Consider the following 13,128-nt stretch of genomic DNA (forward strand, 5'->3'; position numbering starts at 1 on the left):
GAGCTTAGGTTTTTACTAAGTCTTATCTCGCTTTTTAAGATCCAGCCCTCCTGTATCCAATTTGGGGGCAGAAAAAAGGGTTTTATTTTGCATAATGAGGTGTAAAAAAAAAAGCTTGGATACCAGATTTTTTCCTATTCATTGCATCACTGTATTAATATTGTTTGTATTAATGTAGATCATGATGCATTTTCTTCTAGTGTACCATTCCTAACACCCTGCATTCAACCTGTATTACAAATAAAATTTGATGCAAATAAGCTGTGTCCACATTGTGTGTTCATGTGTGTTCTGTGGTTCTTGTATGTTTAGAAAAAAGACAGCTTACTTGCCAGGATAATCAAGTTTTTCTTAGAAAAATGTTTTGTTGTTTTTTAAATATTTGTATAGAAAATGATGCTGATGCCCCCTGGACTTTTCAGGCCAACTTTTATCTTTGTGAACAGGATTTCTCCACATTTGGGACCCTTTGGGATACTTAATTCTGAACTGGGGAGGGACAATCATATTCTTTCGTTTTAAACATGGTAGATGTAAGACATGGAAGAAGGTTACCAAAATCTTTTCACTGTGCTCAGATGGTGCAGGGGTAGAATGCTGGGCTAGTATCCAACAGGTCCTGGGTTCAATCCTGACACTCTCTTTTGCAGCGATCATTGCAGATATTGACAGGGAAGAAGGTGAGCAGAAATCCAAGCTTCACATCTCTCAGGTGGCGCAGAGACAGAATGCTGGCTTAGTGTCTCAAACGTCCTGGGTTCAATCCCCATGCACTTTCTTTTCCTCATACTAGATGCTCAGCTTGAAGAATGAGAGAAGGCATGAACACTCTGCGTCTACCAGGTATCATAGAGGTAGAATGCTTAGCCAAAATACAGCAGGTCCAGGGGTCAGTCCTGGCTGTGCTCGTGCAGTTTTATGTTCTAGTATCAATAAGCAATTAGCCCAGGGAGAATCATCATTTGCCATTATGGTAACAGCTTCCACACCTGGACTCTATCTCATTACATAATTGCTGATTTGCTTTATTTCAAGAGCCTATATAAGGTTGGGTTGCATCAGGAGCAGCTTCCCAAGCGCTTCCCAGTCAGAGCGTGCTTGAGGCAGGAGAAGACACAGATGGTACTCTGTTGAGGAGAGCCAGAGAATAAGATTAGTGAGATCTGATGCAAACAGATGGGTGCATTGCCATTTTGCTTTTCATTCTAGCCTACATTGTGCTTGAATGTGATTTTATGTGAGTTTTACTATGAGGGTTACTGTTTCCAAGGGGTTATATGATTAGTTTACTGAAGTTTAGATCCCTCTACGTGGAGATGCAAGACTACCTGCTCATCTTATGAGGGTCCAAATGACGACCAGTTTACCTGTCGACTTGCTCTTCCCAAGCAGGATTACACCTTCAAGCTGCTCTGGCCTTCATTCCCCTCTGCTGAACACGCAGACCTGGGAAATCCAGTCAGAGGAACAAGGCCATGAACTGAAACTGGTAGCTTCATTTCAGTGGCCAATGAGTAGCACAAAAGCTCTAAACACTAACATTCATTTCATGTCATTGTATTTCAATGGTTTGCTAAATTGAAAGTTTGATGTTAGACAGCAGGACCACTTACCCTCCACCCTACAGAAGTGGTTTCTTGCTCTTCTCTTAATGCCTTCATCCAGTAATTTCAGACTCTGTTTAAAGCTATTTGCCCTGGAAATGACTCAACCATCACTGTCCATTATGACATCTGCCAGCCCAAAAAGCAAAAACCATGATGTTATGTCCAAATTAAATACTCTCAGCAATGTTCCCCTTGAAGAAAAATTCCCCCATCAAACAAGATTCTTTGCCTATGAACAAGTCAAACTTGCTCTCCTAACTCAGAAAGCATGCTTTGAGTTTGAGTGTGTCATTTTGGGGAAGAAAATCCTCCAAATTTGGCTGGAAAGAAGCTAAAGTTAGATCCCTGGTGCTAACTTGATTAAAAACCAGTGAAAATCCTGCTAATTTGGCTAGAAAGAAGCTAAAGTTAGATCCCTGGTGCTAACTTGATTAAAAACCAGTGAAAATCCTGCTAATTTGGCTAGAAAGAAGCTAAAGTTAGATCCCTGGTGCTAACTTGATTCAAAACCAGTGAAAATCCTGCTAATTTGGCTGGAAAGAAGCTAAAGTTAGATCCCTAGTACTAACTTGATGCAAAAACAGTGAAAATCCTGCTAATTTGGCTGGAAAGAAGCTTAACTTAGATCCCTGGTGCAAACTTGATTCAAAAACGGTGAAAATTCTGCTAATTAGGCTGGAAAAAGAAAAACCTAGATCCCTGGTGGTAACTTGATGCAAAACTAGTGAAAATTCTCTAAATTTGGCTGGAAAAAGCTAAACTAAGATCCCTGGTGGTAGCTTGACTGAAAAACCTGCATATTTGGATGGAAAAAAGCTAAACTTAGATCCCTGGTATCTTGTGCTGAAAGATTAGGGTCTCTCAACCACAACTGCTCCTGGAACAGGTGATATCCATTAACATCTAATCAGTGGCTCCAATGAAGTAATTAAGACCTGAAGAGACCAGAAACATGTGACATTATGGGAAAGATTTCACTGTTGTCTCCCCCTGCTGGTACAATGACTTGTGTACAATGAATGAGTTACTGAAATCAGCCTTCACTACCCTTAACAATGACAGATACTTTAGATCTCTGGTGGCTCAGTGGGTAAATGCTAGGGTTTCCACTCAAGAAATTTTGGGTTCAAGCCCCACCTTGACTCTCTTTACAAGTTGGCCTTTCAGATTCTAGCCTTAACTATGATGGACGAGCAGGCTGACTCAGAGTTGTTGTGGCACAGTGGTTAAATACTAGGATTGCTGCTGAGGAAATTATTGGTTCTAGCCTCACCTTAGCTCTTTTTGCAGTTGGACTTTCAAACTGTAGCCTTAACTACGACGGACGAGCAGCTATACAAAGAGCTCCGGTGGCGCAGTGGGTACCTGTTAGGATCATCACTCCCTATATTGCAGGTTCTAGCCCCACCTTGACTGTTTTTGCAGTTGGCCTGTCAAACTGTAGTCTTAACTATGACAGACAAGCAGCTCCACCAAGAGCTCTGGTGGCGCGGTGGGTAAATGCTGGGGTTACCACTCCCTATATTGCAGGTTCTAGCCCCACCTTGACTGTTTTTACAGTTGGACTTTCAAACTGTAGCCTTAACTACGACGGATGAGCAGGCTGAACCGGCGGAGCTCCTGTGGCGCGGTGGGTAAGTGCTACGGTTACATCCCGAAAAAGTGTGGGTTCAAGTCCTGCGTGTGCACTAACCTCTCTGTGTTGTTCCTTCGCAGGTGGCGGTGGTGGTGATGCTGAGGCCGGACCAGGTGGTGGAGCGGAGTCTGGAGTGGGCGGTGTCGGAGAGGAGCGGCCAGCCACCAGGTAAGTGGGGAGGGGGGCCCCCTGGGGGGTTGGGGGGGGAGGGTAGGAAGGGGGGCGCTGGCCCCCCGAAGGTGGGAGGGAGGAACAGAGGGGGTGTTAGAGCAGGGTGGAAGGAGAGGAGGGGGTGTTGGAGCAGGGTGGAAGGAGAGGAGGGGGTGTTGGAGCAGGGTGGAAGGAGAGGAGGGGGTGTTAGAGCAGGGTGGCAGTGGAAGGAGAGGGGTCTTGGAGCAGGGTGGCAGTGGGAGGAGAGGGGTCTTGGGGTGGTGGCACAGCTCTTAGGGTTTTGGCCAAATGGGGTCTTGGGGCCACCACCAGAATTAGTTTTGCCCCATTTGGCCAAAACCCTAAGAGCTGTGCCACCACCCCTCTCCTCCCACTGCCACCCTGCTCCAACACCCCCTCCTCTCCTGCCACCCTGCTCCAACACCCCCTCCTCTCCTGCCACCCTGCTCCAACACCCCCTCTGTTCCTCCCTCCCACCTTCGGGGGGGCCAGCGCCCCCCTTCCTACCCTCCCCCCCAACCCCCCAGGGGGGCCCCCCCTCCCCACTTACCTGGTGGCTGGCCGCTCCTCTCCGACACCGCCCGCTCCAGACTCCGCTCCACCACCTGGTCCGGTCTCAGCATCACCACCACCGCCACCTGTGAAGGAACAACACAGAGAGGTTAGTGCACACGCGGGACTTGAACCCACACTTTTTCGGGATGTAACCGTAGCACTTACCCACCGCGCCACAGGAGCTCCGCCGGTTCAGCCTGCTCGTCCGTTGTAGTTAAGGCTACAGTTTGAAAGTCCAACTGCAAAAACAGTCAAGGTGGGGCTAGAACCTGCAACATCGGGAGCGGTAACCCCAGCATTTACCCACCGCGCCACCGGAGCTCTTGGTGTAGCTGCTCGTCCGTCGAAGTTAAGGCTACAATTTGAAAGTCCAACTGCAAAAACAGTCAAGGTAAGGCTAAAACCCACAATTTCCTGAGTGGAAACCCCAGTATTTAACCACTGAACCACAGGAACTCTGGTTCAACCTTCTCATCCGTCATAGTTAAGGCTACAGTTTGAAAGTCCAACTGCAAAAAGAGTCAAGGTGGGGCTAGAACCTGCAACATCAGGAGTGGTAACCCCAGCAGTTACCCACTGCGCTACCAGAGCTCTTAAGGTAGCTGCTCGTCCGTCATAGTTAAGGCTAGAACCTGAAAGTCTAATTGCAAAAACAGTCAAGGTGAGGCTAGAACCCATAATTTCTTGACTAGCAAACCCCGTGTTTACCCACTGAGCCGTCCATCATAGTTAAGGGTAGAATCTGAAAGGCTAATTGGAAAAAGAATCTAAGAAGCACAGTCTACATGGGAATCAAACCCACATGTTGTTGAAGGGGGAACTCCAGCATAAACACACTGAGTCACCACAGAAGTCTGACCCCCAGATCTCTTCCATTGTACTTCATGATGAATTGGGTGAACATTTGCTCACATTTGCACACACCTGGCTTTAACTCAGGTGCTTCAGTCTGATGAGTATAGTATCCCCTTATCCATTTCAGATATGCGTTTATCTCCTAACAATAGGAAGACAGGGTGGGATTTGAAACATTTCCTAAACTGTTAAGACCAGTTGAACTTCACTGTCTGTTTCCATTTAGTGTAGACATGCTCAAGCCACCAAGACTCTGTATCTGAGTTCTAATCTGTGATTCTCTATAAGTGGCCCTGGGTAAGAGCCCCTGAAAAACCTAAAGAGCTTTCAAAGAGGAAATACACAAGTTTAGTAAGACTTGTAGGCTACATCTCCAAACTAACACATGATCACACTGTTTTAACATATCCTTAAGACTAAAACAGGTGAGCATCAGGTTTTTGTCCAATCAGAAGTTTGGGGCAGGTTCATGTTAGATGTTCCCAGGTGCAGTCTGATGAGGTCAGGATTCAGTGCGATAGTGGATCGGTGAGTCCCCATGTTGTAGGAAGCCTTTTCCACCACCAGGGAGCTGAGTCTGTTGTAGGTAACTTGTTCAACCTGTCAGGTGCCAAGACTGAGAGTTAGCAGGCTTTTCTTGGCAGTTGTTACATGGGAATGTTGTAGGTAGCTCACTCCACCACTATGGGGACAGGTCTGAGAATGAGTAAGTTCTTTGAACCCAAAAATGGTGACCTATTGAAAGCAGCAGTTCCACTGAGACACAGGACATTTTACTCACCACAGTTAGCTTGCTAGTTGTCAGCTCCTCAGTTTTATGTATTATAAACAGTGCATCTCTGGCACCACCTACCCATCAATGGCTCGGGCTCAGCTCCCTCTGCCGGCAGACACACGTATTGCCATTAAACCCTGCTTCAGGAACTGTGAGGATTCTCCCATAACAAGCAGTATAACCAAACTCATGCTGGATGAGTGTAAATTGAGAGTTCTACTTTTAAAAGACGAGTCAAAACAGCACCAGCACTGCTGACCACAGCAACATTGCAGAACGTGGATCTGTCACATGGGAGGAAAGGATCTTTTCCCATTCTATAACTGAACAGGTAAGTCTAAAGCCCATTTTTCAGAGGGTCGTTCAAGACCAAACTGCTGCTCTGAAAGGGGTAACCTCACCACTTAGCAGGCAAATAACACATAATTTAAACTGTACAACAAAAGTATAGCCACAGTCTCATGTTTTTTCAGCAATCATTGGTTTTATTTTGCAACACAAAGTTTAAGATTTGCCCAAACACCACAACATGTATCTCCTTCATTGTGCAATGAAAAAAAAAGACATTTCAATATTTAAAAAATTAACCCCAGCATAAACATCTTTTAAAAACCAACCACTAATCTTCAAGACAGCCCTAAAACACCTTGATTTTAAAACGGATAAAATAATATGAAGATGACAAAAATATTAACTGCTATCACCATTTATCAGCCTTCATCATGCTCATTCATGCTCATTAGTGCCATGCTCCATAAAGTTTTAACAGCAGGAAATGCGTCCTGGCACCAAACACACAAACAACAGACCAGTTAAAGCCCTGAAGAGTCAGAGGAAATCACACTTTAACAAATGCCCATCATCACATCATCACATCATCACACCCAACCTACCATCACACTGTGAATGTGAGACAGGCAGACAGGAGAGACACACACATGCCCCTGCGCGCACGCATGCACACGCACGCACGCACGCACGCACGCACGCACGCACGCACACACGCACACACACACACACACACACACACACACACATACACATACACATACACACAGACAATGCTGAAGGTAGCACCGTAAGAGCTAGACTGCACATGTGTGAATCTGCTCACTGTCCTATTCCTCTAAAGTCACTCAGCTGTGATGGATGACCTTTTCCAGTGTTAGTTCCCACACATTCTCTGCCAGGTCGAGATGCCTCTCTTCTCCATGTCTTTGATTAAAAGACTTAAAAGAATTCAATTAAAAACATAAAAGAATTTTTTCATGGTTCTGCCTGTGACAACCAAATGGTCATCATTCTAGTGGGATGAGCTACATTGAGCACGTCACACTACTCTCAGCATTATGCATCTCCACTCCAAAGACAGGCACAGAAAATTAAACTTAAACCCCACTAAACAGCACAACAGTGAAAGAGGGAGGTATCAGATGTCAGACTAAGGGCAAATGGACCGGAAAAAAGAGGAGAGACACAGGGCTCAAACTAAAATCCTCTGTGGCCTGGGTTGTGATTGGTTGTTTAGGACTGAGAGAGGGAACGCTGAATCAGAACATATCCCTGCGGATTCTGTCCTGGTCCATCTTGGACTTGGCCTTCTTCTTCAGCAGCAGGATGTGTTCGGCAAACTCCCGCACCGCCCCCCTGCCAGCCGGGCTGCGGCAGGCGTACTTTGCAGCGTTGAGCGCCACCAACGGGGCGTCCAGGGGAACTGCACTGAGACCCGCCAGGTTCAGGCATTCCACGTCCGGCTCATCGTTACCTGAAAAGCAAGGAGAGAGGGCGTCTAGCAGGTACACTTAAGCTGCATCTCACAACTCCAACCGCTTAGAGCCAACCAGTAATGCTGGTGTCATCAGGGAGACCAAATGCAACTCTACAACAGATTTCTCACATTTTGACAGGAAAATACCAACACTTGGAGAATCCTCGTCTAAGCTTAAAAACTTCAGTAAAGAAAAAATAACTGTTGTGGTTTGTAAATCTGGTGCCCAAAAATATGAAGCCGCCAGGACCAACCCTCAGGGGTCTGATAAACTGGTGGACTTCGACACACAAAGGAACAAAGAAAACCTTATTATTACACTTCCTTTATATCAGCACATTTCCACTGAAACCGGTAATATCAGAGAACAAAGATTATCTAACCACATGAAGGCTCAGTTATTATTTACTGCCAGTCAGAGAATATTAACAGGTATTTGCACTTATTCTGAAAAAAAAACAAGGATTTTGTGCAAAGGATATTACTTCCTGCTATCCAGCTATCCACTTAACATGCTCAGAGGCCCATTACTTCCTGGCCCTGTTCCAGTGCATGACCCTCAGCAGCATCTCAGCTGTAAAGGTCCGCTGGTGAGAGGGCGTCTCTGAGGCCCGTTATGCACTGCGCTCACCCAGGTAGGCCACCTCCTTCCACACCAGCTTCCTGGCCTCCATCATGGCCTCCACCTCGGCCTGCCTGTGCGGTATGCTCAGCCGGAGCTCACAGCCCGTCCTCTGGGACAGCCTGTCTGCCAGGGCCTTGGGGATGGGGTTATCGTTGGAGGAGAAAAGGACCACCTGGAGGATGCCAACCGGAGTTACATGTTCCATTACTTTACAGGAACTTTTTAAAGGTGAATGAAAGACTTTCAAGGAAATTGATATAATGGTCAAAATTTACATTGAACCAGGGCTACTCTGAAGATACCAGCTACTGATGACTCTTGGTGTGTGTAGCATACAAGTCAGCTCTAACTACAATGTTACTCAGATCAGCTCTTTCACTTCACACTGATAACACCCAATCAGAAGGTTAACTACCAGCTACTACTAAACTTCAGATCTGGGGAACAAATAAATATAACATCATACGTCCAACCATTCGTCTATCTGTTTATACAAAGGTATATATTACTGCACATTACTTTTTCCATGTAGTGCTGACATTTATGTAAGGCGTCTGTGAATTACATCTGCATGTGTGGCATGAGGTACAGAGTCAGAGTCAGAGGTACAGGTGTTTTGGATTCCGATGTGTGTGATCTGATCTGGTGATCTGCATGGATACACTTTTGTTCTTTTGTGCTGGAAGTCGCTCTGGATATGAACATCTTGTAAAAGAATATGATATAATGTAATGTCATGTAACCAGTCCTGTCAGTGTGAGCTGCGCTGCTGCTTCATGTATGCGGCCTGGGGGCCACTGCGGGGGGGGGGGGGGGGGGGCCCTGCGGGGGGGCCGCCATACCTCCACTCCCTCCCTCTGCAGCATACGGATGCCCGCCTCGTCCCTGGTGTTGACGGACACCATCTCCTCGCCTCCGGCAGACAGGAACACCTGGCCGTCTGTCAGGCAGCCGGAGACATTGCACAGCATCAGCTTCACCACCTCCAGCTTGTCCTGGCCAAAGTAGCCATACCTGCAGGACAGCAGCAGGAGAAAACACCCCAGAGCTCTGCTTTCAGGAACTTCTGTTTGAGCGACTAAAGCTCAATGCCTTCATGAAGGCTACATGCTTGTCAATGCAAGTTTGGCAGTCCGATGGCTTTTTGTCATTTGTCATTTTTCATGAAACACATAATAAAATGCATTATTAAAATTTATCAGTGCTATCAAACTGCCAATCTTTGGCAGCCAGACTGTATATGACAGTGTTTCTCAACCCTCCCCTGGAGGAACCCCTGCCCTGCATGTTTTAGATCTCTTCATTTGAATCAGCTGCGTTGGAGCAGGGAGAGAAACACTGATGTAATGTGTTCAGTCCTTAGAGTTAGACTTTAACTGCTCCTGGTCCTTACAAGCTGCCTTCACTCCTGCTCAGAGTGGGTGGAAGACAGGAGTCTGGCTGAGAGACAGGAGTCTGCGTGAGAGACAGGTGTCTGCGTGAGAGACAGGTGTCTGCGTGAGGGACAGGTGTCTGCGTGAGGGACAGGTGTCTGCATGAGAGACAGGTGTCTGCGTGAGAGACAGGTGTCTGCGTGAGAGACAGGAGTCTGCGTGAGAGACAGGTGTCTGCGTGAGGGACAGGTGTCTGCGTGAGAGACAGGTGTCTGCGTGAGGGACTGTCTGTACCTGAGGACCCTCTGCTCTGCCACAGGCCAGTCGATGTCCACATCTATGTCCACGCTGTACTCTGGGAGCATCTCAAAGTAGGCCATCTTTCCACCCTGTGAGAACACACAGCCGAATTTAGCCCTCCCCCAATCCCGCTGCATGGGCGTCCTGCCTCGGGCGGAGTTTTGGAGAGCGCTCTGCGCCTCAGGGAGGATCCTGCCTGGGGGGGTGTTTCGGAGTGCACCTCACCTGCAGGAACCCCTGCTCTATCAGGTCCCGCGTGGCGAAGTAGAAGGAGCCGTTCTCACACAGCTCTCCTGCCCAGTCCTGCCGCCGCGGCCGCCGGGCGGGGTCCAGGTTCAGGGGCCGCGTGCACACCCCTCCTGTGGGGGGAGGGGGGGGGGGGGGGGGTAAACACAGGGACCGGGTCCTGAGCAGGGTGCCGGGCTGCAGCTGAGCCGCACACCCACACCACACAGACACGCTCACACCTCACATTCCACACTGACGGATCACAACGGACAACCCACTAAACAGACACAAGCCAGTGCTTGGGGAATGACTGCAGATATTCTACTCTAGGTATTCTAAAGGTGTGCAGGAACCTTCTTTCTTGACCTCCTGCCAGCGGAACTGGTGCCTGCGGACCACAGAGAAGACGGACTCGTAGCCGAACTCGGTGATCATGGCCAGCGCCTCCTTCAGGTGGTGGGGGTGCAGGCAGGGGGAGGTGGCCTGGATGTTGCAGATGATGTTCACATCTGAGGGAAAAGGCAGAGGTCTGTCACCGAGTGCTCGAAATACGACAAACTTCACCCAACAGGTGACAGTTTCACCTTATACATTCAGAGGGAACGAGTGTTTGGCTCAGGGGAGTGAGGATTTCTGATCTTACACCTGCATATAGCCGAGCAAGTAAAGCAAGCTAAACCCGTTTGCCTTCTAACCGAAGACAAATCGCACACAATGGGCACAGCTACTGGCACGGTACATCAAGATTATGCCAGCAAAAGAGGCCCTGGAAGATGTCCCTTCCAGTCCCCGAGTGTGCTGCTCACGTGACACTGCGTTCACACCTACGTCTCAGGTTACCAAACGGAATGTCAACAGGCACGAGATCAAATATGACAATACTGAATTTGGCAATGCCAGAAAACCACTGAATGTTCTGAATATTTTGAGGTCCTGAGAAAATGCGATGGAATGTAGTTACTACATGACTCAGACTGAACCTGCCTATGATGTACTACTGTTTTTTATCACCAAAAATATCATCTCAGTGGAATTACTAGCTTTACTTGTTCTGTCCATTACTCCTCTTTAATGCATTTTTGTAGTCATCTGAATGTGTTTTACTGACAGTATGCCCTGATGCCACTGCTCCCTGATGCCACTGTTCACTGAGAATGAAACCAGAATGGAGACAGAAAAACTAATCCAAATCTGGATTTTTTTTTTTTTTTTTTTTTATGAAGCACTTTATTTTGAATAAGACTAATTTTTTCTGCGATTACTCATTTAATTTGTTATATTAATGAATCAAAACAAAGTTATATAAAGGTATATTTTTAGTTTCCTATTAGAAATATCGTCTTGCGGTAATTTCGTGTCGTGCGTGTATGGTCTCATGCGCTAGTGCCAGTTATCCAGAGGAATGCTATGTGAGGAACCTGGGCCCACAGCTCAAACAGAGCTCTCGGATGGCTGAAATGACCTCGGTTCAGGTCGGCGAACTCCTGGATGGTCTCCAGAGAGCTGGTGGAGTCTTTGGAGACCTCTGGACTCCTGCGGTGCACCTTGGCCCCCCATGCCTTCGCTACTTTTTCGATCTCATCATGATCCGTCGATACCCAGACACTAACAGAAGGACAAACAAACAAAAATCACAGCATGTTTGTATGATTATGATTTAACCATGCGGTGACCACGGTGCTGCTAAATCAAGTGTCCAGCTTGACGCCAGAGATTTGTGGGTTCGAATCCCTTCCTGAAGACTTGGCGCCTCTGCTTGCTATTCAGCATTTCAGACAGAATGGGCTAATAGCTGCTTTGCTGTGTTTGAGCTGATTTACAGTTAAAATGTGCATGAGCTGAAACAACAAATTCAGTGGAAATTAAGTTAATAAAAACTGGGGTGAACCAAAATACACAGATATGAGGCAAAGAAAAACTCAACATGCTCACAAGTAGCAGTTACACAACTAAAGATATAAGATGTAACATAATAATCTTATGAATCAATTACAAACAAAGCAACAGCCTAGCCTGATAGTTCAAAAAGCAGTCATTACAATCACATTATAATTATACCCTTCTGCTTGGCCGAACAGCGACAGCAAATTTGACTTTAGCAATTTAACTTTAGCAGCTGATTACTGATCAGTTTTAGACAGCTTCTGACTGACCTGTCAAACACCTGGGAGTCCACTGCAGCTCTCAGCACCCATCCGATGAGCGGAACCCCGGCCAGCATCTTGATGTTCTTCAGGGGAATGCCTTTGCTGCCGCCCCTGGCCAGGATCAGGGCGCAGATGTGCTGCTTACCATCGACGTGCCGCTTCTTCGCCCCGGACACGGAGCGATCGTCCACATCTTCAACGCCTCGAAACGTCCGCTTCGCAAGGTCGGCAGAAGCACTCATTTCGTGCCGGTGTGACGACGTGGAGCAACCAAAACCCTCGCAGCTAGCAAGCGGTTAAAGTTAGCTAACGCTACGGCTGCTGCGGTTCATACACGTCCTCAGTTATCTACTTACAACGCACGCCTTATTAAAGGTTTATGCTAAAATATTTCTGAGCTACTCCGTGTTGTACTTTGCAGAAAAGAGACGGAAACAGCTGCACCTCTGTCACACATTCTTCGCTTCGCTAATGATTACTAACGTGACGCTACACAAATATGCCATAAAGACAAGGACCCCGCCCACATACGCGTCATCGCAAACGTCATTCGCTGTACCGGAACCACTGAGATGTTTGCGCAGTGTAGTTCACAAGTTAACATGTAGAGAAATTAACAAATGTTTCCTTGGGTTTATATGGAGGAACAAGCCACACAAATTAAAAAAGAATGTTCTTTGAAATAAAAAATCAGAGGGTGGGTTTGAGGTTTTAAACTTTGTCGATGTCAACAACACTTTTAAGGTGAACTGGCTAAAGAGGTGTCTGTCTACTACTGAATCAATGTGGTACTTCATTCCAATTAATAATTTCAAAAAATTTGGTGGTCTTAGTTTTTTGTTGAAATGTAATTACTTACCAGAAAGATTGCCATAAAAATTATCCAGATTCCATCAGCAAGCATTACTATCTTGGAAGATTTTTGTCCACAACTTTTCAACACATAAAGCTTTATTATGGAATAATAGTCTTATTGCTATTAGGAATAAATCAGTTTTCCTCCCTAAATGGTTTGATAGGAACATCAATTTTGTGACAGATATCTTTGACAGGGACGGGAATATGCTATCATACAAACAGTTTATGAC

The 13,128-nt window shown here is 46.6% G+C and overlaps 1 protein-coding gene across 1 annotated transcript; it reads right to left on the reverse strand.

The window, feature by feature from the left end:
* Positions 1 to 6,620: 6,620 nt before the first annotated feature.
* On the reverse strand, positions 6,621 to 12,533 carry cmasa (cytidine monophosphate N-acetylneuraminic acid synthetase a). Its single transcript, XM_036520451.1, has 8 exons — positions 12,047 to 12,533; positions 11,356 to 11,498; positions 10,247 to 10,402; positions 9,891 to 10,024; positions 9,660 to 9,754; positions 8,835 to 9,006; positions 7,999 to 8,164; positions 6,621 to 7,364 (listed from the first exon to the last, which is right to left on the reverse strand). Exons 1-8 carry the CDS (start codon positions 12,280 to 12,282, stop codon positions 7,150 to 7,152), a joined length of 1,317 nt encoding a protein of 438 aa, XP_036376344.1. The 5' UTR covers positions 12,283 to 12,533; the 3' UTR covers positions 6,621 to 7,149.
* Positions 12,534 to 13,128: the final 595 nt, after the last annotated feature.

This window comes from Megalops cyprinoides, chromosome 25 (assembly GCF_013368585.1).
Source record: "Megalops cyprinoides isolate fMegCyp1 chromosome 25, fMegCyp1.pri, whole genome shotgun sequence".
Lineage (NCBI taxonomy): Eukaryota > Metazoa > Chordata > Actinopteri > Elopiformes > Megalopidae > Megalops > Megalops cyprinoides.